This window comes from Phodopus roborovskii, unplaced genomic scaffold, assembly GCF_943737965.1.
Source record: "Phodopus roborovskii unplaced genomic scaffold, PHOROB, whole genome shotgun sequence".
Taxonomy (NCBI): domain Eukaryota; kingdom Metazoa; phylum Chordata; class Mammalia; order Rodentia; family Cricetidae; genus Phodopus; species Phodopus roborovskii.
The window spans coordinates 6,191,278-6,214,343 of record NW_026126517.1 but is presented as its reverse complement, the minus strand read 5'-3'; the positions used below and the strand labels follow the sequence as shown (position 1 = coordinate 6,214,343).

The window sequence follows — 23,066 nt, the reverse complement described above, 5'->3', positions numbered from 1 at the left end:
TGCTCATGTGCTCAGACCAGGCACTCTGATCCATTTTGGGTCTACACTGTTGCTCAAACAAAAAAGGACAAAGCCATCTAAAGATCTATGAAATTAAGTAGGAGAGCTCTTTCAGTCAGTTAAGTCAGCATGAAAATCTGTTTGAAGTGGAGACAGGCCATCCCTGGAATTCCCAGGTCAGCCAGCTTAGCCTCTTCAGGGAGTTCCGGCTTCAAATATCAAGGTGGACAGCATTTGAGGTGTAATGTCTGAAACTGATCTTTTGCCTCCACTTGATAGACATTCCTATCTGCATGAACACACATACACACACACACACACAGGATCTGTGAATCTAGCTTTGTTGTAATCTTCTCTCTTAAGACTGAGAATATTTCTATTGAACTACACATGCTCGATCTCATTCTAAGAGGCAATATACAGGTAACTAGTTTCACAAAGATCACAAGCTCTGCTCTTGCTATCCCAAGAGTGGCCAGTTCTGTTCACTTGGCTTTTTGTAGCTAAAACCCCTTTCCTAATATTTGGAGTCCTCACTCTGAGCCTCTATTCTACATGTCAGGGGGCACTCACATTGGGAGTAGTCAGCCCTTTCCCTGCAGCTGCCTGAACTACCTGTCTAGTCAATAGACACTTGTTGAGGGCATGCTGTATTTCAGGAAGTCTTGAGCTGCTGGGATCCAGTAATGAATTAGATGCTGATAGTCTCTGCTCTCACCAAAGCATGGGTTTATAGGAATGACATGTAAAATCCCAACCCTTTGGTTCAGTTTTTGCTTAAGACATGAGACTGAAATCCAGCTTACATTGGATTTGGAGTTTGATGCAACTGTAGAGTGCTTGCAGGGGTCAAGGTAAGGGTATGGACACAGACTCACAATTCAAAGTTGAATTAAGGTCAATGTCTTGAGAATGAAAAGTTCTAGATTAATGTTTCCCTTGACTATGGAGATAAAGGAGACAATGTTGGAAGTGTTCAGTTCTCAAAAGGACACAAAGAGTGCAGAGTACCACCCATGGGTGATGTTGCTGGAGTTATTCATGGACAATCCCCGTGTCTTGTCATAAAATGAATTTCTTTGCTTTATTTGTTGAGGAAGACAGGAAGCTCTTCTCTTCGAGACTGCATCAATTTTAAGGAATGATGATAATTTTTTCCTCTCCAAAGTAGACTTTTTCCTTTAATCTTTATTTCTGAAGTGATTAGAGTTGAGCCTGGAACCATGGGCATGCTTTCCAAGTGAGAACAACAAAGTTACATCCCATTCCTGGAAAACAGTCTTGAAATTCCTGAACTTGAGATGTAGCTTTATGGAATTGTTGTGAGAAAGTATATTTTCTTCACTATATTTGTTTCCAAAGGGTGTGCTGAATGTATTTACTACACAGAACTGAAATGTGCACATCAGCTGTGTGTGAATCCCCAGCCTCACTAACCATAGTCTGTGGTATTATTGTTCTAGAAATGACTGATGCCTTTGACAGTCATAAAACAATAGATTCTTTTGTTTTGACTTTATGAAATGCTTATAACATTATTAAAAAATTATGATGTCTAATAAAGGAATTTCCATTCCTTTTCAGTGCTAAGAGTTGAACTCAGGGCTTCATATATGTTAAACATACGCTCTACCATAGAGTTAAACCCTGAGTTCAGTAATTTTTTTTAATGTAATGAGAACTTGTCTAACTAAACCTTATGGTTGGAAAGATAAAAACAGACAACCCCCCCAAAAAAAAACCTCAAGAGGATACAGTGTAACATCAGGTAGGTGCTGGAAAGGAAATACCCGAAGCATTGGCTATGCAAGAACACAATCACGTCTGTTTAGAGTGTCATGGTCTTTGGAGAAGGGCTCTGAAGACAGTGAGCTATCCACTGGCAGCATGTGGGAAGCATTGCCACAGATGGTGGGGACTGGGAGGAGAAGAGAAGCCAGAGTGCATGTCTCACCTGTGTCTCGCCCCCTGGGCATTTCCCCAGCTGTGTGTTATGCTCTTTTGTATTTCTTGCTTTGCAGGGTATGTGTTTTTTTTTTTTTTCCCTCCAGAATCTGGCTCTGTGGCCACCAACAGGAATTACAAGTGTGTGTCACCAGGCCTAGACTCCTTCTTCTTCTCCTCCTCCTTCTCCTTTTCTCCTCTTTCTCTTCCTCCTCCTCCTCTTCTTCTGGATAGTTTTATTTTTGAGTGCTGGATTTTTTTTTACAGTTATAATTATTTTTGTTATTTTTCTGGACTTGTTATAACCTACAGCGTGTGGTCTGGAGTGGACAGAAGAAAGGATGTGTGTGCCAGAAGAGCAAAAAAATTCACAAAAAATGAAAACACAGTGAGAATAAGAAAATAAAACACCAGAAACACAGAAGCCCACGGGAAATGACAGAAGACATGATGTTCACATCATTGAGTAATGGGAGGAGACAGGGAAAGAGCAGGCTGAAGGGGTATTTAGTAAACTATCACATCTTTCATTCCTTTGGTTAGGTTTGCTCCAAGCGGCTTTTAGAGAAGGCGATTGGGAATGGGCTTGTTTCCCTCATTTGTTTCTCAATTGTTCTTGGTATTCAGGAAGGCTGTTGATTTGCTATATTAATTTTTTAACCTGTTGCTTTCCTCAAAGTGCTTATGAGCTCTGTGAATTTCTTAAAGGAGTCTTCTTGACTGTTCTCTCTCCTCTCTTTGAATATCTCTCAGTGTTGTGAGCCAGCTGGCTGGACACACAGTGTGAGAAAGCCAAGGCCGAGATAATAACCCTGCTGATCCTCCCGTTTTATTCCCAGTGCTGAGAGGTATTTGGGTGCAAAGGGAGCCTGGGATACCCTACAGGTTCTGACGCACAGTGTCCAGAGCCAATAGCTGCCCGTGGACACTGTCCCTGAAAACTGACCCAGTCACTGACTGTAGTGGATGCTGGCCTGAGGTGGCACTGTTGTGTCAAGGTTCTGGGAACCGCCCCCAATTCTTGGGGCATTTCATCCAGTCACCAGCAGTGATTGGAGCCTGAATCAGACCTGGCAGCCATAAATCTCCACTGAAGGTTGTGTTTCTGAGGCACCCGAGAGAGCAGGAGCTGCATGGACCTCTGCTCCCTGGCTTCCAGCAATGGCATACCTCAGGTGACCCTTTCTGCTTCCTCTGGAGTTGTCAGAGTCTAAGACCTCAGCCCTGCCAGCTCTTTGAGGCACATGCCCTTCCTGAACTCCCAAAACCCCATCATCCTGAGTGTGCTCACCTGGAGGCCTCTAGACTTCCCATACCGCATTCTGTAGGCCAGCCAGCCAGTCCACATGCAAGGATTTGTGGTGCTAGTACCCAGACTACCTTTTCAAGTCTCTATTCCAGCTCTTTCCTCTACAGACCCCTCTCTACCCTACCCTGCTAAGGGGCTGCATATTGACTCTGGGCATGACAGTGTGGTGTGGATGGTGAGGAGGTGCTTTGGTTGGGTCCTCCCTGGACCCTGTGCACGGAGAGCCCCACCTTTCCTAAATCCCTTACCCCCAAGTGCCTCTCCTTGTCCTGATGCGGCATGTCCTAAGTTTCAGGTCCAATGGGAGAGGATTGTGGGAGCCCTGGAGTTGGGGAACTTGGGTGGAGCCATGTGGAACTGCAGCCTCCCTTACACCTGGGAGAAGACCTGCCTGTGATGGGTGTCCTTTGCCACGGGCCTCTGAAAGGTTCTGGAGCAGTTCCCAACCCTCGTGGCTCACAGAGCCACTGTGTTCCCCTTGTCATTGTCTCTTTTCCTTGCAGCAAATGTCTTTCCTGGAAGATGTTGATGGCCATCTTCTTCCTGCCACTTGTTTTATCAGGTCTTGTTCCTCCCTCTAAATACAGAGATGGCATGTTTAAACTGTCTGCTGCCAGGTTGGTGCAAGCAGGGAGCGGGGAGCTTTGTTTCTTTCCATGGGGGGAGTAAGGAACACAAGAGGTCTATCCAGTCCTGCTAATGGGAGCCTCATTGCCCAGGAGGTCTGCAGCAGCCTCTATGCACTTTGCACCTCCTTCCTCTTTTCCCTCCAATCCAGGTTTAGCTGGTCTCGTCTCACTCCTTCCAAGCTGAAGGACAGAACTGTAGGACTTAACACTGAAAACAATGCTCAGGGCAAATTGTACTTCACCCTGGAAGGTCACAAGTTCATGATAGTTGGAGGCTCCATCCACTATTTCCGAGTGCCCAGGGAGCATTGGAAGGACCGCTTGCTGAAGCTTCAGGCCTGTGGCTTTAACACTGTTACCACGTGAGTACCTCTCTTCAGCCTTCCTGACCTAGCAGCCTACAGGGCTCCTGTCAGGATTGTAGACTGACAAAGTCAGGTTCTGTGTTTGACAGCACAGTGTGAAGAGTTAGCTCTGACAAGGCATTTCCAGAAGATCCAATTAGATTGTGCCCATTTGTCTCTTAAATAGCATACTTAGCTTTGTGATTCAAGTCTTGGACAAAATTGATAGAGTATTGGTGCTTTTTCAGCAAGTATCATTGGGTTACTTAGTGGATACATATTTTAATTTTTTTAATGGAGGAAACAAAGAGACCTTTCCTAAAAACGCATTAACTTATTTATTCTATATGCTTTCGTATTATGAATTTTGATTGTGTTCATTTCTAGTCCCTTTGCATCTGCCTCCTTCCCAATAAAACAAAATTCAAGAGGGAAAAAAGGGAAGAAAATAAAAAGGGGAGGAATTTAAAATCTCATCATGGAGGTTGCATTGCAACCCAAGTCACACAGTATGTGCCTTTGTCCACACATCTCTACTTGCAAATGTTCATTGCAAAGAGTCATTGGTCTGCTTCAAGGCCCCTGGTCTCCAATACACATTTGATACGGACCCCCTCTAGGACTCTTCCTGAATATCCCACTGGTACCCTGTGTTGTGGAGATCCTACAGCTTTGGGTCTGTGGGTCAGGTCCCTTCATGTACTCCAGCAGATATAGATTGGATGAATGTTGGGGCAGGCCAAGTCACAACCCATGGTCTGGGCCTACCTGTAGGGTTGGTCTGCCAGATGGGAAATGGAATGAGGACAACTCTCTCATGGTCACAGAAACAAAGATATCTCAATCTGAAGCTTCTATAACAGCCACCTATTCTTTGTTTTTTTTTTTTTTTTTTGTTTGTTTGTTTGTTTTTATTCCCTGACAGTCTCATACATGTATATAGTGAATTTTGGTCATTTTTACCTTCTGTTACATCCCAGCTTCCCACAGAAAACCTTCTTAACAAATACCTTTTCTATTTTCATGTCTACTTTCACAGACCTAGTTTAGTTAAGGGTTTCTTGCATGAGCATGAATGGGAGGTTGTTTCCTGGGGTATGGGCAACTTATCAGTGACCACATCACTAAAGGAAGTGATGTCCCTTCCCCTAGTCTGTCTGTAGTCCCCAGAGTGTTCATAAATTCTCCTCCCATGATTAAATTGACAGGTACAGTCTTGTGAAGATTTTTACAGGTAACAACAACCCTAAGGACGTCGTGAGAGTAATGGCCATGCCATGTCCAGAAAAAGTCATTCACAGCACACCCCACATTCCTTTGGTACTTCTATTTTCCCTCCTTTGGTGACATTTCTTAAGCCTTGGAGGGTGACACAGGCAGACCATTTAGAGTTGAGCAGTACAGCATTCCTTCCTCACAGCACTTTGACCAGCTACTATTTTAAATTTCTTTGATGAAAGCCAAGAACAGCACTAACCTATGGGCATAAACACGGGTATATAGAAGTTAATGTTATTCTATTTATATTATGTCATCCAGTTTAGTGTTTTTATAAGACTCTAATGTGTTAATGAATGGGCCTTTGATTCTTGTGCTTTCTCTTGGGCTTTTTTCCTTCTGTTTGTTTGTCTGACCAGCTCTGATGTGATAGTGCCCAGATCCTGAAGTTTAGCTATCTATTTGAAATCTATATCCACATCATTTCTTTGCTGATCATTATCTTTGTTTCTTTTTCATTTCATTCCTCCAACTCTGGCATTGGAGCTGCTTTATCCTTCTCTTCTCTGAGCAAGTTTCTTCTTTACTCAATACTACATTATTAAGTGGATAGAAAGCCATGATAGTGTATTTGCTGGATAGATCCTTTTCTGTTTTTATTTTAGAGCATATTTACTATCAGTTCACAAATTTAAAATTGATTTTCCTGCTAGTAGTTGGAGGAGCAGTTTTACCTTACCTTATGTTTTATTTTTACTTTTTCCACACCTTTTCCTTAAAGTCACTTGTAAGTAGCGTTCATAATATTCATTATGTTTTCACAGGTTATAACTATAAATGTTGCTATGGATATCCTTTTCAGAAGACCAACTTTTTTCCTTCCTCCACCGAAATGCAATCAGTTCCATTCTCATACAACACTCTTACCACCCTAAATCTCTCACTGCATGAAATTGTGTGTTTAAAAATCAGAGCTTCATCAGAAACAGAATGTTAGGAGCCCTATGCTCCAAACTGTGTCATCAACACATGCAAAGTCATACAGTATGAATAAAACACATGTCCTTTGACATGGGGTACTCTTAGCCCTGTGGGTGTTGGCACTGGCTGCTTCTCTCTTTCCTGAGTTTATCCTACTTGCTTGTAGAAACTATTTGATTATTCATATTTTAGTTAATTCTTAGTAATAATTGTTGGGAATATTTTTGTTGTGTTTTCCCATTCCATTTATAATTTTTGATAGTTATTTAAAAGAGTGGGGCTTTGGGAGAGCATATATAAACCTATGTAGACCTAGGACAATCAGTATCTTGAAGCATAGTTGTATAATAGGGGAAATATTGTTTTGTCTGTGTAACAGAAGTTAATTTTCATTGGAAGCTTCAACTCAGTGCAACTTAGAGACATACTAGGGCTTGGTATGCCATATGAATAGGGGGAAATATGATGTTTATTGTACTTCTTTGTCCCCTCTTCTAGCTACATCCCATGGAACCTCCACGAGGAGGAGAAGGGGACATTTGACTTTTCTGAGATCCTGGACCTGGAGTATGTGATCATTCTGCTTCTATGAGCTGACCCAAGGAAGCCTGTATCTGGGTGGGTGGGGGGTGGGTACTTGGCATCTAAGAGGAGCCTTCAGTGTGTCTCAGATCTGAAGTCTTGTTCATAGGGAGAAGGGTCTGCACCCTGAATCTGGGCATTCCTTAGCCATTACCTGCAATCCTGCAGCTTCTGATCTTCCTTTTCACAGAAGCTAGGGGACTAAGACACCAGATGTTGCCAGACTATAGAGGAGTCAATCACCTGAGTTGGGATTGGGGCTTCTTCAGGTTACCCTGATTCAAGCTGATGCTGGACATTGAGCCTGTGTACTCAATGGGACCTCTCTAGTAGGCCTCTGGGAATGGTTGTGATGTTGGGAGCTAGTACAGACCCACCTCACAGGGCCTCTGGTCTCCTCCCTGGAGCAGGGATTCTCTGCTAGGTTGGTTTAAGGAGAAGCCACTCCTTTCCCTGGTTGAGAGAAGAAGGGAAGGAAGATAGAGGACATCCCTACATCCTGTTATGTCTGTGGGTTCCCTCTGCCCAACCTCCCCTTTGGGCCATCCAGAAAGGGGCTAACTTTGTTTCCCCTCTTAGGGCCTATGTTTCGCTGGCTGCAACTATAGGGCTGTGGGTGATTCTTCGACCAGGGCCGTATATCTGTGCTGAGGTTGACCTAGGTGGGTTACCCAGGTGAGCTGCCCCAGAATCCAGTGTGTGGCTTAGGAAGGTGTTTTCTTTACAGTGAATAAAATTTCAAGGCAGTGAGTATCACTGTTCCTATCACCGGTTGTGTCCTGAATTGAACTCTGGACTTCCTGCCCTGACAGTGATTCTTAGAGTGGGTGGGGAGGTTTCTGTTCATCCTGGGTTGCAGAAGCAGACTTGACATGGAGGTCCTGGCGCATTGAGCACATACTGTGAAGACCAGTGCAAGGGCAGCTGTGGCCATGCAGGGATCACCTTCATGTTGCTTCACAGAAAGGGTGTAATGGACATGTGTGTTGTTTTCATGAGCTGGAAGAAAGGGACTTTAGAGGAACATGATGACAACTTCTGGGCTCATTCTAGAGACCCCAATTGTATGTCTGGCTGAAGACAGGCCACCTATCCACATGCTGAGACCTCCATTCCTTTTCTGCCTTCTTGCTTTTCTGGTTTGTTCTGTCATCATAACATCTACCCTGAGCCCAGTTGATAGAGGCCCAGAGTGAGAATACAGGGTCCTTTTCTGTCATCCTCCTCAGTGACAGGACACTAGTACTTCTAGGTTCTGCCTTCAGGTTTGCCCTGCTGCTCCTTGGATCAGAAAGCAAAACAAAGCTTTCCTTCAAGCTAAGGATCTGCTACAACCAGGTGATGCACAGAAGAAGCCTGAGCTTAAGTTGTGGGAGGACTGGGAAAGCCAATTACTCCATGAATGGCTTGGGAGCCTGGCCCTTCACCTCCCCAGTGACACGTGTAGGATATTCATCGGCCTGTGAATCTGCTTGGAATCTCAGATCTTAGAGAAAAATGTGACTCTGAGCGTGAGGCATGGAGACTATGATCAGTGCTAAAGATCACGCTATATTCTCGAGAGCTGAAGGAGTATGGAGTTCTGGTTAGCGTGGAAAAAAGCTAGCACCTGTGAGTGTTGCCAGGCTCAGTCCTTCAGCTTGATTTCCCAGAGCTGATCTAAAGTGCCTTGAGCTGGTGATGGCTTCTTTCCTTGTTTGACTCACACATTTCTGAAGTCCTTGGGGATATTGTGGAAAGCTCATATGATACAGATCTCTTGAACACCTTGAGGATTGTTATGCTTTGGTTGGTAGGAGGACCGAAAGACACCCAGTGATAGGTGGCTCTAAGCAGAGACTTCTGCTGCACTCAGCTGGCAGAGCCATCTTCTTCCCACTTCCTGGTTCACATACTAATGTTTTCCTTCTTTGTCCCTAGCTGGCTTCTGCGCTACCCTGAGTCACAACTGAGAACAACCCATCATGAATTTATTGAGGCTGTTGATAAGTATTTTGATCATCTGATTCCCAGAATACTTCATCTCCAGGTGAAAATGTCCCTCCTTATGGTCTTCAGAAAGAGTAGGGTGGTTGTGGGAAATGAACGCAGAGATGAATTACTGTTCAGGGGCACTTTATTAACAGGGTTAGAAAGCCACAGACTGAAGTTAGAAGAGTAATGACATCATACCACAGGCAGTATGATGGCATCTTGGGAGAGCCTCCAATTCCAAAGGATAGGGGGAGTTTATAATTGCTACAGACTTTATTGTTTCGTGTTTTGGAGAGGTCTGGGTGAGCTCCATACTAAGTGTCCTAGCTTGACCTAGCCTATAAGCCGACAGTCACAAGGCAGGGAGGGAAGCACTAGATAAAAGTAAGATTGTAGTTCAGACTCCCACAACATGGTTTATCAGTTCTCTGTTTCAGAGAACTGCAGGGAAGCCTGGCCTGACTTCTGAAGGGTGGGGGCTGCTAGAAGATCTGTGGTCTAACAACATTTACTTTAGAGAAATACTATGGTGCATCATTGAGTGTGTCATTCCCAGTCTTTCTGGTATATTAAACTGACTTTCTTACAAGTTAGATCTAGACCCTCAGTTAAGCATAGACCTCTTGATTGGTCCTTGTGGCTCTCCCTGGAGCTTCTAAAAAGACACCACATGAGACAGGGATCACACAAAAGGTTGCTCTAATTGTCTGTCTGTATGTGACTGATATCTACTAAACTCACTGATTAGCAGTCACTACTTAACGTTGGGGAATATTCAAAATAATGTAAAAAATCATGGTAAATTAAATTCTTTCCATGCTTCCCATAGTAACTTTAGTTGTCTTTTTTGGGGACAGCCAATCTTTTAAACCATATTTTTATATAATCCCCCCCATTTCAGCATACAAAAGTATGTGTATGGATGTTCTTTTTAATACAAAATATAGAACTCCTTGGGTTTGAAGACAAGAAGAAGATGACTAATGAAGCCAGATCCTTTCTTCCTGGGTATTGATAGTATCCAGTTAGTCCTTACTGTGCTCTGTGCCACATCCATGGTAACAGGATAATGGAAACCAGCCAGCTTAGAAAGAAAAGAGGAAGTACATAACAGATGGGGGACTATGTGAAGTAACTGCTCATGGGGGGTGGGGTGAGAAAAGAGAATGGAGGGGGTTCATTCTAAGGCAGGAAGAGTGGAGAGGAAGCCTACATGATGAATTAGGTGGAGAGGTAGATAGGGCAGATGTGGAAATGAGCTCACAGGTGATGAATATGAGAAACAGAAAAGAAACTGTTGGTCCTATAACCACAAAACATTGTGGAAGGTAGAACACCTTCAGGAGCTTACATGCCTGGAGATAAATGAAGGTACCTGAGAGAAAGCACCATATCAGTTCTGGTATCGTTATTAGCAATCCTAGGCTCCAGGCTTCTGCTCCAATAGCAAGGTTGTTTGTTCTTCAACCATCATCTGGTTCCTTTTTAGTACCTCCATGGTGGCCCTGTTATTGCTGTCCAAATAGAGAATGAATATGGTTCATTTAGTAAGGATAGTGACTACATGGAATACATTAAGGAGGTAAGTAAGAATAGTTGCTTTGCACCCATATTTTTAAGACTTCTTCCTAATTTTGTACCTCTAAATTGTATACCTGATTTCCAGCCTCATGGGTATTCAGTGACTTTTCTTGGAGAGATGTGAACAACCCATTAGGAAACTAATGATAGAATGAAGAGAAATGATTTCTCTCAAGCCTAGGTTAATGAGTCAGTGATCTTATTGGGGTAATTTACAGAGGCATGGGTGAGTCAAAGATAGCTGCATCACCGAAAAGCCCACACAGCGCTGACTTTAGAGCTCCTGGCATGATTTGCAGGTAATTTGGCAGGTTGTAGTCTCCCCCTCCAGCAGTTGTTACTGACTGTGTAACCCTGGGAAGGAGCAGTGTGAATCTTCTGTTTCAGGAGCTTTCTGGTAAACTTTGTTTACTTCTCAGGCTTTTGCGGTTTCATTTACTTTCTGAGCTTCTCTCTTCTGCCCAGGAGGTAATGTTTTAATTTGGAGGAAATAAATACTTACTGATGATCTCCATTATTAGCACATGAACATCAAGTTTAATTTTTTATTAATGTCCCACATAATCATGTCAATCAAGATAAATATGAATAACTTTGTTATTAGACAAAATGTGATGTTAGGAACCATTGCTCTAAGGACCTTATTAAAATATGGAAATTTGGTACCTCCACTCAAAATCCATTATGTCTTGCAGCTGTTTGGTTCATAGTGTTTATATCTGTCTTCTTGGATCCAAGATATTTACAGTCATGCTAGTGTATGCTATCTTGTAGCTTAGAGCCCTTCTTGTGCTTGACTTCCCTCCCTTAAAGAATCCAGGAGGCTCCAGTATCAGCTGGACTCTGCCCTCGGGGTACAGAGCATGTTACAACTTCCAGGTTCTGACCTGACTGAACTAAATATGGTTCTGACAATGCAGAAACTGGGAACTGATAGTCTGAATGCTGAATGTAATGGGTGGGAAGACCCTCTGCTTTCTGAGCCATCAGTCTGATTTCTAGGTTCTATGATACAAGCAGAGTTTTCAGAATATATCTTCCCCCTTCCCACAGACACGGTAGAATTTCTTGTTTCTGCTGATAGAATCCATGTAGAATTCAAGCTTTGTTAGTTTATTGGTAGTCTTCTTAGGACCCGACAAGGTCAGCCTCTCCTTTATAGTGTGGGGGAGTTTGAGGCAACTAGAAAGGCTATCAGACAAAACGTAAAAGATAAAAATCAATAGCAACATTATGGCAACAGCCTCTTTTGCCAATCTGAGAACCGCTGCAAAAGGGGAAGACAGACAGGGACTGGAGTTTTTGAAGGCACACACCACAATTGTCTCAACCCTGGGGATTTTCTGCTATGTGAGACATCCGCCCTCCCCCAGCAAGCAGCAGTTAAGTGAGATTACAGAAGCAGAATGAAAATTTCATTACTATTATTGGGTAACAATTGCATAATAAAGGAAGGGGAAATAATTTTGAGAGATAAGCCAAATGGCTCTGAGATCAGCATCCTCTTTAGAGCGCTGTCAAGACTCAGCCTGGGGCTGACCTTAGGGTCCATGTGTCTCATGGTTACCAATCCTTGGACTAAGAATAAGGGCCCAGGGTCTCTCTCTCTCTCTCTCTCTCTCTCTCTCTCTCTCTCTTAACATAACTTCATTTGAAATAGAGCTAGTTTTTAAGCATTACAACAGTACCAAATGTCTTCCATCTTTTTCCTCTTTATTGTAATTTACACACTTCCATAGTGTGGTCATCGAGAAACTCAGCTTTCATTTACCATGTGTCAAGTCCCAGAGGCCTCCACTGCTTTAGTGTAGCATCTGGAACCACATCAAGCTGAGCCTAAAGCAGCAATTTCCTCATTGTCTAAGTTGTAGATGGTCACTTCATCTTCAGGCCTTTCTGTGTTAGCCAACTTCTCACTACTGTAACAGATACCTTATATATAATCAAAGCAGTCTTATGCATGTGTGAAAAATCATGATGAAATCTATTATTCTGTATAATTAATGTATGTCAATTAAAAACTAAAAGATACATGAAATAATTAACCTACAAGCACAATAGACTTATATTCACTCATAGAGTAGTAAATCTAATGGGACTTGTATTGGAAAAGAGTGCATATCACCACACAAGTGCCAGGAAGAATCAAACCACTTACTTCCTGATCTGGTAGTTCAAGGAAAGAGAAAGGAACTGAATTACCACTGTCTCCTTTCAGAACATGCCTCCAATGACCTAAAGACCTCCCCTTAGGCTCCATTTTCTAAGGTGTCTACCATGATACCAGCTAGTACCATGCTGAGCACCAATTCTTTACCGTATGGACATTTGGGAGACATTCCATATACCTGTTTTGTAGTTCACACACTCTCCATCTGAAACAAACTGCCTTTATTATGTAATTTCCCAATCTCTGCTCTTTTCCATGGGAGTGAGAAAAGTGGAGTTATAATCTTCATTTTCCCAACAGGCTCTGCTGAAGAGAGGGATTGTAGAGCTCCTCTTGACCTCAGACAATGATGAAGGAATTCAGACTGGCTCCGTCAAAGGAGGTACTGGTTTACAGTCATTTTAGAGGACAACAAAGGCTCTTAGCCAGCCAATATACATTGTAAAGAAGAATAAAAGAGAACCAGATATATTCCTGATCCTCTTTCCCATGTCTATTGAGATTTGATATGATATAAAGTGAGGTTCAATATCAAAGTCCTGAGTTTAAAAATAACCATCTGTGTCATTAGTTTTCCTCTTTGAACAGAGCATTGATGGAGCTCTTCATCCTGAGTATACCTTTTAATTTTTAAAATAATTTCATAGGAAGGAATCTAGGCTGGTTTGGAACATGGATCAGGGCTCTGCTCCTCTCCACCAGCATGGGTAGTCACATAGGCAGGTTTTGGATGGGTATAAACAAAACACATGGCAACCAAACTGTCAGTCCTGGTATCGAATAGTCTTAGTCATAGTCATAGACTCAACATAGATACTTAGCAGATCCCGGAGAATTCAGTAGAATCACAAAGTGATAATAGTATGGGAAAATGCCAAGAGTACACGGATGGATCTAGGGAATATAATGAGGTGATCTTTACTACAGACTGGTAGCTATTGGGGACTGCTTCCTTCTTCCTTTTGGTAGCTCTGCTCTTATTACTATACCACAGAAAGTGCTGAGTCTGGGCTCCAAAGCTTTCATTCAGCTCATAGGTGTTGCTATTTTAATTGGACTTGCCTTGGCCATTTGTATGTTCACAGTGTGGTTAAATTTAACTGTCCTTACCAACAAAGATAGTGTTCCTGTATGTATGATGTGGCAATAGCTAGGACAGGCCTTTATGCTTTGCAAAGTAGGTTACGAACAACATCTTGTTATTTCTTTTACTCATCCCTTGTCACAATGTTTCAGAGGCACCTCTCTTTCCCTACAGCATTGACTACTATCAATGTGCCCTCATTTAAGAGAGATTCTTTTATTAAGCTTCATCAAATGCAGGTAAGGTTTTTCAAGCAATGCAGACTTCTGTCTTTCTTCAAGATTTGCAATTGATGTTAGAGAACACAGGATGTATGACAAGGATATGACCATCTTACCCTGAGCCTTGGTGGAGTCAAAAGCCACCTGGTGAGAAGTGGTAAGAAGAAACTTTCTTCTTCCATCTCCACTCATGGGTCATATCAGTGAGATTACTTTGGGAAGCATGAGGGTCTTGTGTTCAATGAGAAGTAAATATGATAAGAGAGGGTTGAAAATGGGCTTTTGCTAGTGCTTATGGGAGCTTATTCTCACTTGCTGGTGCTTCTATTAGGATGTTAGGGTTCTGGGCTGGTTGCTCTACTGAAAACCCAGAAGAAATATTTGTGAGAGGAGATGGCTATATTTAAGATCAGACTTAAGGAATGTTTCCAACCTTGATTTTAAGGGAGTAAGGCATCTTAGTTATAGTTTATGTTGCTAGCAGGAAACATTGGGACCAAGGCAATTTAGGGAGGAAAGGGTTCATTTCAGCTTATGCTTCCAGCTGATAGTCCATCATTGAAAGAAGTCAGGGCAGGAACTCAAAGCAGGAACCAGGAGGCAGGTGCTGATGCAGAGGCCATGAGCGAACACTACATATTGGCATATCCTCCATGTGGATGGCAAGCAGGCTACCCACCTCAGCCTGCTCTTCATGGCCTTCCCCTCTTCAAATCTATCTCTTTCCACAGGATATGAAGCATTCTATCTCTCTGTCTCTCATATCTCACCATATAGTTGCTTACCATAATAGTGACCAAACCAGGCTCCACAAGGTGCTAGGCAGGCCCGTTTTCTCCTCAACAGGGTAGATATGTGGGTCCCCTTCTCCCACTAAATATTTTTTTCTTTCATTTTTACATACCAACTCTAGTTCCCCCTCCCTTCCCTTCTCCCACACCCTACCTCTTCCCTTCCCACCTTCTATCCACTCCTCAGAGGAGGGGGGGGGTTAAGACCTTCCTTGAGGAGTCAACAAAGTCTGGCATACCAATTTGAGACAGTACCAAGTCCCTCCCCCCTGTATCAAGGCTGAGCAAGGTATCACACCATAGAGAATAGACTCTAAAAGTCAGCTCATGCACCTGGGATAGGTCCTGGTGTCACTGCCCCAAGATCAAGTTGCATAACTGTCACCCACATTCAGTGGGTCGATTTTGGTTCCATGTAGGTTCCCCAGCTGTCAGTCCATGTTTGTAAGCTCCCACTAGCTCAGGTCAGTTGTCTCTATGGTTTTCCCCATCATGCTCTTGATGCCCCCTTGTTTATACAATTTCCACCTCCTGCTCTTGAACTGAACCCCAGGAGCTCAGTCTTAATGGCAAAGGGAAGGGTCATGTTTTCTCCTTGCTGCCCTGGGTGTCAGCCTGCTTTCTTATAGAACCCAGGACCACAAGCCCAGGGATGGCACCACCCACAGTTGAGCTGGTCCCTCCCCCACCAATTCCTATTTAGTAAAATACCTTAGAGTTGGATCTTGTGGAGGCATTTTTCAACTGATGTTCCCCACTTTCATATAATTAACTGTAGCTTGTGTTAAGCTGACATAAAATTAGCCAGCATACAAGGTTAGGTGTTGAAGGCTTTAGTGCAATACTGGGTAGAAACTTCTTGCAGATGTTGAAATCTTCATGTGCAGCCTCTCCTTTCTTTGAAAGTGGTAATGGGTAAAATTTTATTCTGAATATAGTTTCTTGCCTTTTTCTCTGAAAGTCAAAGTTTATCAGGACCTTCCTAAGGTTGGATCCTCTATTTTTCATTTCAGACAAAAAATGGCTCTTCTCTCTTACCTTCCTTCCTTCCTTCTTCCATTCCTTCCTTCCTCCCTTCTTTCATTCTTTCTTTCCTTCCTTCTTTTCTTTGCCTTTTTAAAAAAGAACCATTTATGTTAGCTGAGGATGGGGGAGATAACTTACCTTAGTTATCTTGTCTTTGAAATAAATGCATACGTTCTTCTCTTAGCATGCAGGTTCAGGAAGGATGTGATGAGAGGTTAGAAGTAACTTCCTCTGCTGGAGTTTACTTTATTCTGTAGTGACAAATCCAAAGCTTTATTGTGAAAATGCCAGTTGTCAGTGAGAGGTTGGTCCTTAGTAGTATAACATAATCTTTTCTACTTTTCCTTTTTTAGAAAACTTGTGTGGGGTATGTGTGTGTGTCTGTGTGTATGTGTGTCTGTGTGCATGTGTGTGTAGTGTGGGTACAAGTGTATTGCCTATGTAGGTGCATGTATGGAGGTTAGAAGACAACTTTGAGAGTGGGTTCTCACCTTTCATATTAACCTGGGTTCTGGAGATCAAAACAATTTGTCAGGCTTTCATAGCAAGAGTGCTTTCCCACTGAGCCATCCCACTGGCCCCCTGTTCACTTTTAGCCAGCTGTTTCTCAGTGTTTTGGGCTTCCCAGGTTTTATCAATATCTCTTCTTGTGAGTGAAAGGGATGGAGTGGCTCATACTTTGGATGTGAAAACCCAGAGAGTGCAGACTAATGAAAAGACATCAGACTATGGCTTAACTGCTGTACATCCTTTTTAATCCCAGCTTCATCTTCTAACTTATTGGAAGAGCAATTATCATAGAGGCTAGAAAGTCTCTTTCATGCACAGTTTTAAAGGGACTTAGGTCTGTATTGAGGAGTCACATCATAAATAAAGCTTAGTGGATAATTTGAAAAGATTAGCCAGTGTATTGTTCTTTAATTAAAGTTTTATTTATCTTTATCTTATGTTTGAGTGTTTTGCTTTTGTGTAAGAGAACTATCAGTGTCATACTTCCAGAGAACAGAAGAAGGCAGTGTATCCCCTGGAACTGGAGTTACTGGTGGTTGTAGTCTGCCACCCCAGTCCTTGAACTCACAGAGCTCTGCCTGCCTCTGCATCCTGAGTGCTGGGATTAAAGGTATGAGCCATCACTGAGGCAGCACCACCTTATTAAGGAAATGGTTCACCTTTTTCATTTTTCACAAATACCATACATACAAATACAGTCTGATGGACCAGACAACACTAACCTAAAGATTACCAAATAACCCAAATTTGAGAATGCCCATGGTGAATGTAATATTTAAGTTATTAGGAAATCTTTCCTCACCATTTAGGTGACTTCAGAAACAATGGGTTGCTGTTTACTACCTTGAATCAGGCTCGGTATGCCAAACAGGAAAGAGTTTCCTTGAGCAAGCTTTAATTATTGGAGTTCTTTCCTCAGTTCTAGAAGGCTTTTTCCACCAGCCTGAAATCTGGTATTTCCCTGTTCATTTGTTGTCAACCAGTGTCTTCTCTTTTGTTCCAATAGTATTAGTACCTTATGAGGAAGAAGTCCCACATTAGACACTCTCAGAGAATTCGAATGCCTTCACCTAAAAATCTCACCGAAGATTGCAGGAGAATTTTCATATAATTTTTATAAATTGTTTGAGAATTTCTTTCATGGATAAAATGTACTTTGATGATATTCCCTGCTCCTACACCTACCCCGAATTCCTCCCAGATTTATCCCCAATTTACCCCTTCTAACTTTATGTCCTCGTTTGTTTTGTGTTGTTTGTTTGTTTTGTTTTTAAAATAAACTATGGACTGCAACTTGTGTGCTAGGTAGTAGGGCCATCTGTTGGTACTTGGTCAACCTCTCAGGGATCATACCCTTAAAGAAACAGGACTCCTCCACCCCTGGTAATCATCAACTGTCAGCCTGTCAAGTAGGATTGGGGCTTGTGGGCCCTCTGTGTTGGACTATTGACTGGTTTGCTCTTATGCAGGTTTTGTGTAGGCAAACAAGGAGAACTTTTGAAACCGAGATGGTATAGATCAGGAGTATTAGAAGGTTTTTGATGTTGGATTCCTGTAAAAGCAAATAACAATCTTTGGCTTTGGCTTTGAGTGGACTGTAAAAACAAACAAACAAACAAACAAACAGAAAAACAAAAACCAAAACAAAAAATAAAATGCTCCCAAGCAAACAAACAGAATGCAAACTAAGTAAAATATAAAGCAGATCCCCAAACATATACACACATACACCAAGAGAAACAGACACTGAAATAATCCTAAAGGACCAAAATTGGAAACCATACATTATTTCCCAGTATAAAGTTATTGAAGGTTTGGCATGGTGTTCGAATATATTATACAATATACAAATATGTTCTCAAATTGTGAAAAAAGTACATTCCTTTATATATTGTTTTTCCTTTTGGTTTCTTTATGTAGCTTTGGAGCCTGTCCTGGAACTCACTCTTTTGACCAGATTGGCCTCAAACTCACAGAGATCTACCTGCCTCTCTTCCTAGTGCTGGGATAAAGGTGTGCATCACCACCACCCAGCTATATGATTTTTTAAAACTGTCAGAATTGGAGTGTTAGAGGGAGGGCAATTGGCATTGCTGGATTAGTTCACAGTTAAGGAATTTTGCAATACTGCCTGAATCCATTCCAAAGTCTGTTATTTGGGGAACTAATCCTTCCTCTGAGATCCTGTAATTATTTTAAATCCAGGCTTTACCAACTGTGCATCTGAACCTCACCAGGGGTCCCCATCTATCCACATGGTTTTATTTTCTCACACGTCTCAGGACAAAAGTTCCTGGGTTGTCTGCTCGGAGAGAGCAAGCAGCATTTATAAGCATATGGCTTTTACTAATTGGGACCTGTAGGTGAATTCATTATCTTTCTTACAGGGAATGCCATTTGGAGAACTTAATTTACATAATAAAATATGTCCAATAGTAGAGCTCGGAATTTTAGTATATAGAGGAGACAATATTTTTAATTTGGTTTAGTCCAGGTTCCTATTTGACAGCCTCCGGTTAGGGGAAAAGTCTGTTGCATTCCTTTTGTTACTTCTGATTTCTGTTGTTTTGAACTATTGTGCATTAAGAACATTATAATTAGAACCTGTGTCCAAATGAAACTCCATAATTTGACTTCCCACTGCTCGCTGTACTGGGGGCTCCTGTGGGAATTTTGAATTGACTCTGAAATATTAGGGGAACACCTAGGCCCTTGTATGAATCCTCTTTTAATTCACAGTTTTGTCTTTCCACCTGGCTGTGAACTTTTCCTTCTCTTGCTTCTTTCACTTTATTTAAATTTCAGTCTTTGTGCTGGCAGTGTCCTTCTCCCTTAGAACATGCACACTGATCCAGATATTCTCTTTCCCACTTTTGCCTCATCAATTTCTCTTCTCTCCTCAGATTTTTAATATTTGATTCTTTGCATTGTATTCTTTGAAAGCAATACCTACAGCTTGAGGTATATACACTCCTGTAGCCATGTCCAGCTCTTTTCATCTTCTTTGAATATCAGGGTCACTTTATCCTAGAAAGGTGATGCCAGCCATTGCTATATTCCCTGGTTCAGCATCAATGTGCTTTCAATACACTTGAAGCAATATTTTTTAAAGAATTCTGAAGGGTTCTTATGTGTTTTCTTTAATGGCATTTCTTGTATTTTGTTTAAACTTATATTAGCTAGTCATTGGCTTAGCCCTTCCAGAATGCATTACTTAATCCAAGTTAGGCATTATCCTGATGTTTGGATTACAATTAGAATCTTCCAATGTGTAGCCTCTAGTATCAAGTGTCTCTACAGGATTTCCTTGGTGGGGTTGCTATGCTTCTCACTAACATTAGCTGTCTGTTACTAATGTTTTCTTTTCCTTTCTTTTCTTTTAAAGTTTATAGAATATTTAAAAAGATCTTGGATATATGTTCAGGTAGGGTGGCAAACAATAAAAATGGACACACAAGTCAGCCATTTTTTTCTGTAAATTATTTGTATGATTAGTGCTTTTCTAGTTTAACATATCTGGAGATGAGAATTGACTGTACGTTCAGAAGTGTCTTGTTGCTTTGCTCTCCTCATTCAGTCCTCTGACTAGTACTATGTTAAAGGATATTGTCTTACCTCAAAGTGGAATGCTTCCTATCCTGGCCAAATACTTTGTTAACTTTGCAAGGGGAAAATGTATGCCTGTATTTCAAATAATAGGAGAACGGTGCCGTGACTTCAACACTAACTGGATGGATTTAGAGGAGAGTAAAAACACAATAACACCAAAACCAAACCAAGTCACACACAGACATGAAACCAATTCATTATTTCCTGCTTTCTGCCAAGGAGAGGAATGAGGACTTTCACTCCTGTCAGAAACCTCAGTTTGACTTCTTCCTCAGAATCCTTATTAAGCAAGAGCATACAAGCTTATACACAACAAACCCGACTCCACTCACCCAACTTTTGACAAAAATGATTCCAATTAAAAATGATATGACAATTTAAAGAATCTTTAGTCAGTCATCAGTCACAAGAATCTGTCATATAAATTGTCTGACTCCATGTTTTGATAATATGTTAATCTTTCTCAGAGACCCAAAACAGTAATTTATCCAGTTAGTGAATATGTGGCTCCAAGTATTTCTGATACTGAAGCTGTACCACACATCCTAGGAATCAAGTTATAAGAAGAAAAAAATAAAGAACTAAACCAAACACATGACTACTCCTCATAGAAATACATTTTTCTGGGACTTGCTGCCCTCTGGTTTTCATCTTATACTAGCAATGCATCCTCACATTTGTCCAAACCACATATCAGGGAAATATTGCAGAGTGATCTAAGCAAGGTCAGATGGCGGTTTAATCTACAAACATGGAAATAATGAGCTTTGGTGTGGTTGTACCTAGGCTGGAACTCATCAACTCATAAAGCAAGCAGACAGCCAAATGAATGAAGGTCATTAAAAACAAAATCAAACAAATAAATATTTTCCAACAAAATAAAACAGGCAAGGAGGTACCAAACAGCCTGAGGTTCAAGCTAGAGCCTGCTGGCTGTCAAAATCCAAACCCTCTGTCTTCCACCAACAAGTTGTCTCTTGGCAGCCAATGCTATGATCTGGAAAGAAAGAATCTGAGATATAATGTGTCTCCCAGGAGCTGCTAGGATATCCCAGAACCTGAGTTATAGGTTTGGTTGTCTGTAGGTGAGCAGTTGAGTTTCTTCCCTAATGATTTCTGCTCCCCCTAGTGGGAACTGAGGGGAACCATGCAGTTTGGATGCTCTTGGTTGGCTCCATGGAAGCTTTCACCAGAAAGTGAGGTTTTTACTGCTGCACGCTCTACCAGAGAACCAGAAGATGGAGATAGATGGAAAGAAATGGCTTGATTCAAGCTCTGGCTTGAGGGAAATAGAGCAGTTTTCCTTCAGATCTCTGTCTTCAGAGAGAGAGAGGACTAAGTGTGGGACCTTATGGAACAGTGGGTAGGAAATTCACAGCCTGGAAGAGTCCTTTCCATTTTTCTGAGTAGTCATATGTCTAATATAAATATAGCTACTGTAGTTTTCTTTTAGTTAGTGCTCTGTGTGTGTGTGTGAGTGAGTGAGATAGATAGATAGAGATAGATAGATAGATAGAGAGAGAGAGAGAGAGAGAGAGAGAGAGAGAGAGAGAATTGGTGTGCAGATCAAAATTTAATACATTTGGTTCAAGAGCAGGGCTTGCTAGTAACATACTACTTTTTAAACAAGGGCCTTCATTGCTGCACTGTCTTGAGAAGGCTGGTGGAAATGGAGTGGATATAGTTATTAACTTGAAAATGTGTTTGATCAAGAGTTTAGGCATCCATAAGATAAAAGTTAAAAGGTAAACATGAGTTCTGGGGAGTTGGGAAATATAAGACTTTAATATATTTCCATATAGTTTGTGTTAACAAGTCTTTTGTGATCACCCCCATAGCACAGAGCAATGGTCAGGACTGTAGCTACAAGAACTACACTTGCTAGTTCAAATTCCAGCTCTAGCACTTCCTACCTGGGCCAAGTTGAGCAGTAGCCTAACCTCAGTTTATCATTTGTACAGTGGGGTGGTAGTTTATCATTGTGGGGTTGTTACATAGAACTACATACACAAAATGCTCTACTCAGTGCCTTGTAATAGTAAAAGTTCAATAATTACTAGTCATTTTGATGTGTTAGCAGTACATTTATAGCCATAAAAGGTATAATTTAGAAAGACAGGAGAATTAAAAACCCTTACAAAATAGTTTCTTAGCAAGAAAATATACAAGTATATACTGATAGAAATAAAAATTAGGGCTGGAGGGATGGCTCAGTGGTTAAGAGCACTGACTGTGCTACCAGAGGTCCTGAGTTCAATTCTCAGCAACAATATGGGGGCTCCCAGCCCTCTATAATAGGATCTGATGCCCTCTTCTGGCATGCAGGTGTATATGCAGATAGAGCACAGCATACATAAAATAAATAAATCTTAGAAAATGAAATAAAAATCATATGAGTATGAGAGAGTTTGTATCAAATAGGAAAACATCTGCATGGTGGGGGGAGGTGGCAAACATTGCAAGTGTTCTTTCTCATGGTACCCTGTTCTGCTTTATTTTCCTGTGTTACACTTACTATTTGATTTGTTTTCTTTCTAGAATGATAAACCCATTATGGTTATGGAATACTGGACTGGCTGGTATGACACATGGGGGCAGAAACACAATGTTAAAAGTGCAGATGGTAAGTGAATCATAGTTTCTGACTATGTCATGGTCCTATGCCATGGGTCGTTCACATAGCTCTGCTCATTGACTTGCCTGCACATACACAAATATCCATCTAATTTTTGCTAGTTACAAGCACCATCCATGTTCTGAAGATGACCTTGTGAGTACAAATTGTATGCTACCTACCTCACAGGAATCTTACAATTGAGTGAAACTAAGAGTGTTAGAAATGAAGACATTACTGTATAGCCCATATTTCTCAGGCTGTTCCCTGTAACAAAACACTTACAATGAGAGAACCGAAGCAGGAAATGGTTCTCTTCAGTTAGGGAAGGTGAGCATGAAAGTGTCCTAGAAAAGGTGCTGGTCCATTTGCATGGTGTCTTACTCATCTCTGAGAAAGATGATTCTTCGGCATTGTCAGCACAGTGGTAGTGATTGTGAGGGTCCCACAAGCACTGGGAGTTGAGAACTTGGATCTTG

The 23,066-nt window shown here is 41.7% G+C and overlaps 1 protein-coding gene across 1 annotated transcript in view; it reads left to right on the top strand.

The window, feature by feature from the left end:
- The first annotated feature begins 3,909 nt into the window (after window positions 1-3,909).
- Window positions 3,910-23,066, top strand: part of LOC127231339 (beta-galactosidase-1-like protein 3) — a 41,061-nt gene continuing 21,904 nt past the window's right edge. The window contains exons 1-8 of the mRNA XM_051196882.1: window positions 3,910-4,244; window positions 6,924-6,992; window positions 7,587-7,682; window positions 8,928-9,036; window positions 10,471-10,563; window positions 13,033-13,114; window positions 13,991-14,055; window positions 22,512-22,596. Coding sequence (XP_051052839.1) covers window positions 3,910-4,244; window positions 6,924-6,992; window positions 7,587-7,682; window positions 8,928-9,036; window positions 10,471-10,563; window positions 13,033-13,114; window positions 13,991-14,055; window positions 22,512-22,596 — 934 coding nt within the window. The remainder of the gene's footprint in view (window positions 4,245-6,923; window positions 6,993-7,586; window positions 7,683-8,927; window positions 9,037-10,470; window positions 10,564-13,032; window positions 13,115-13,990; window positions 14,056-22,511; window positions 22,597-23,066) is intronic.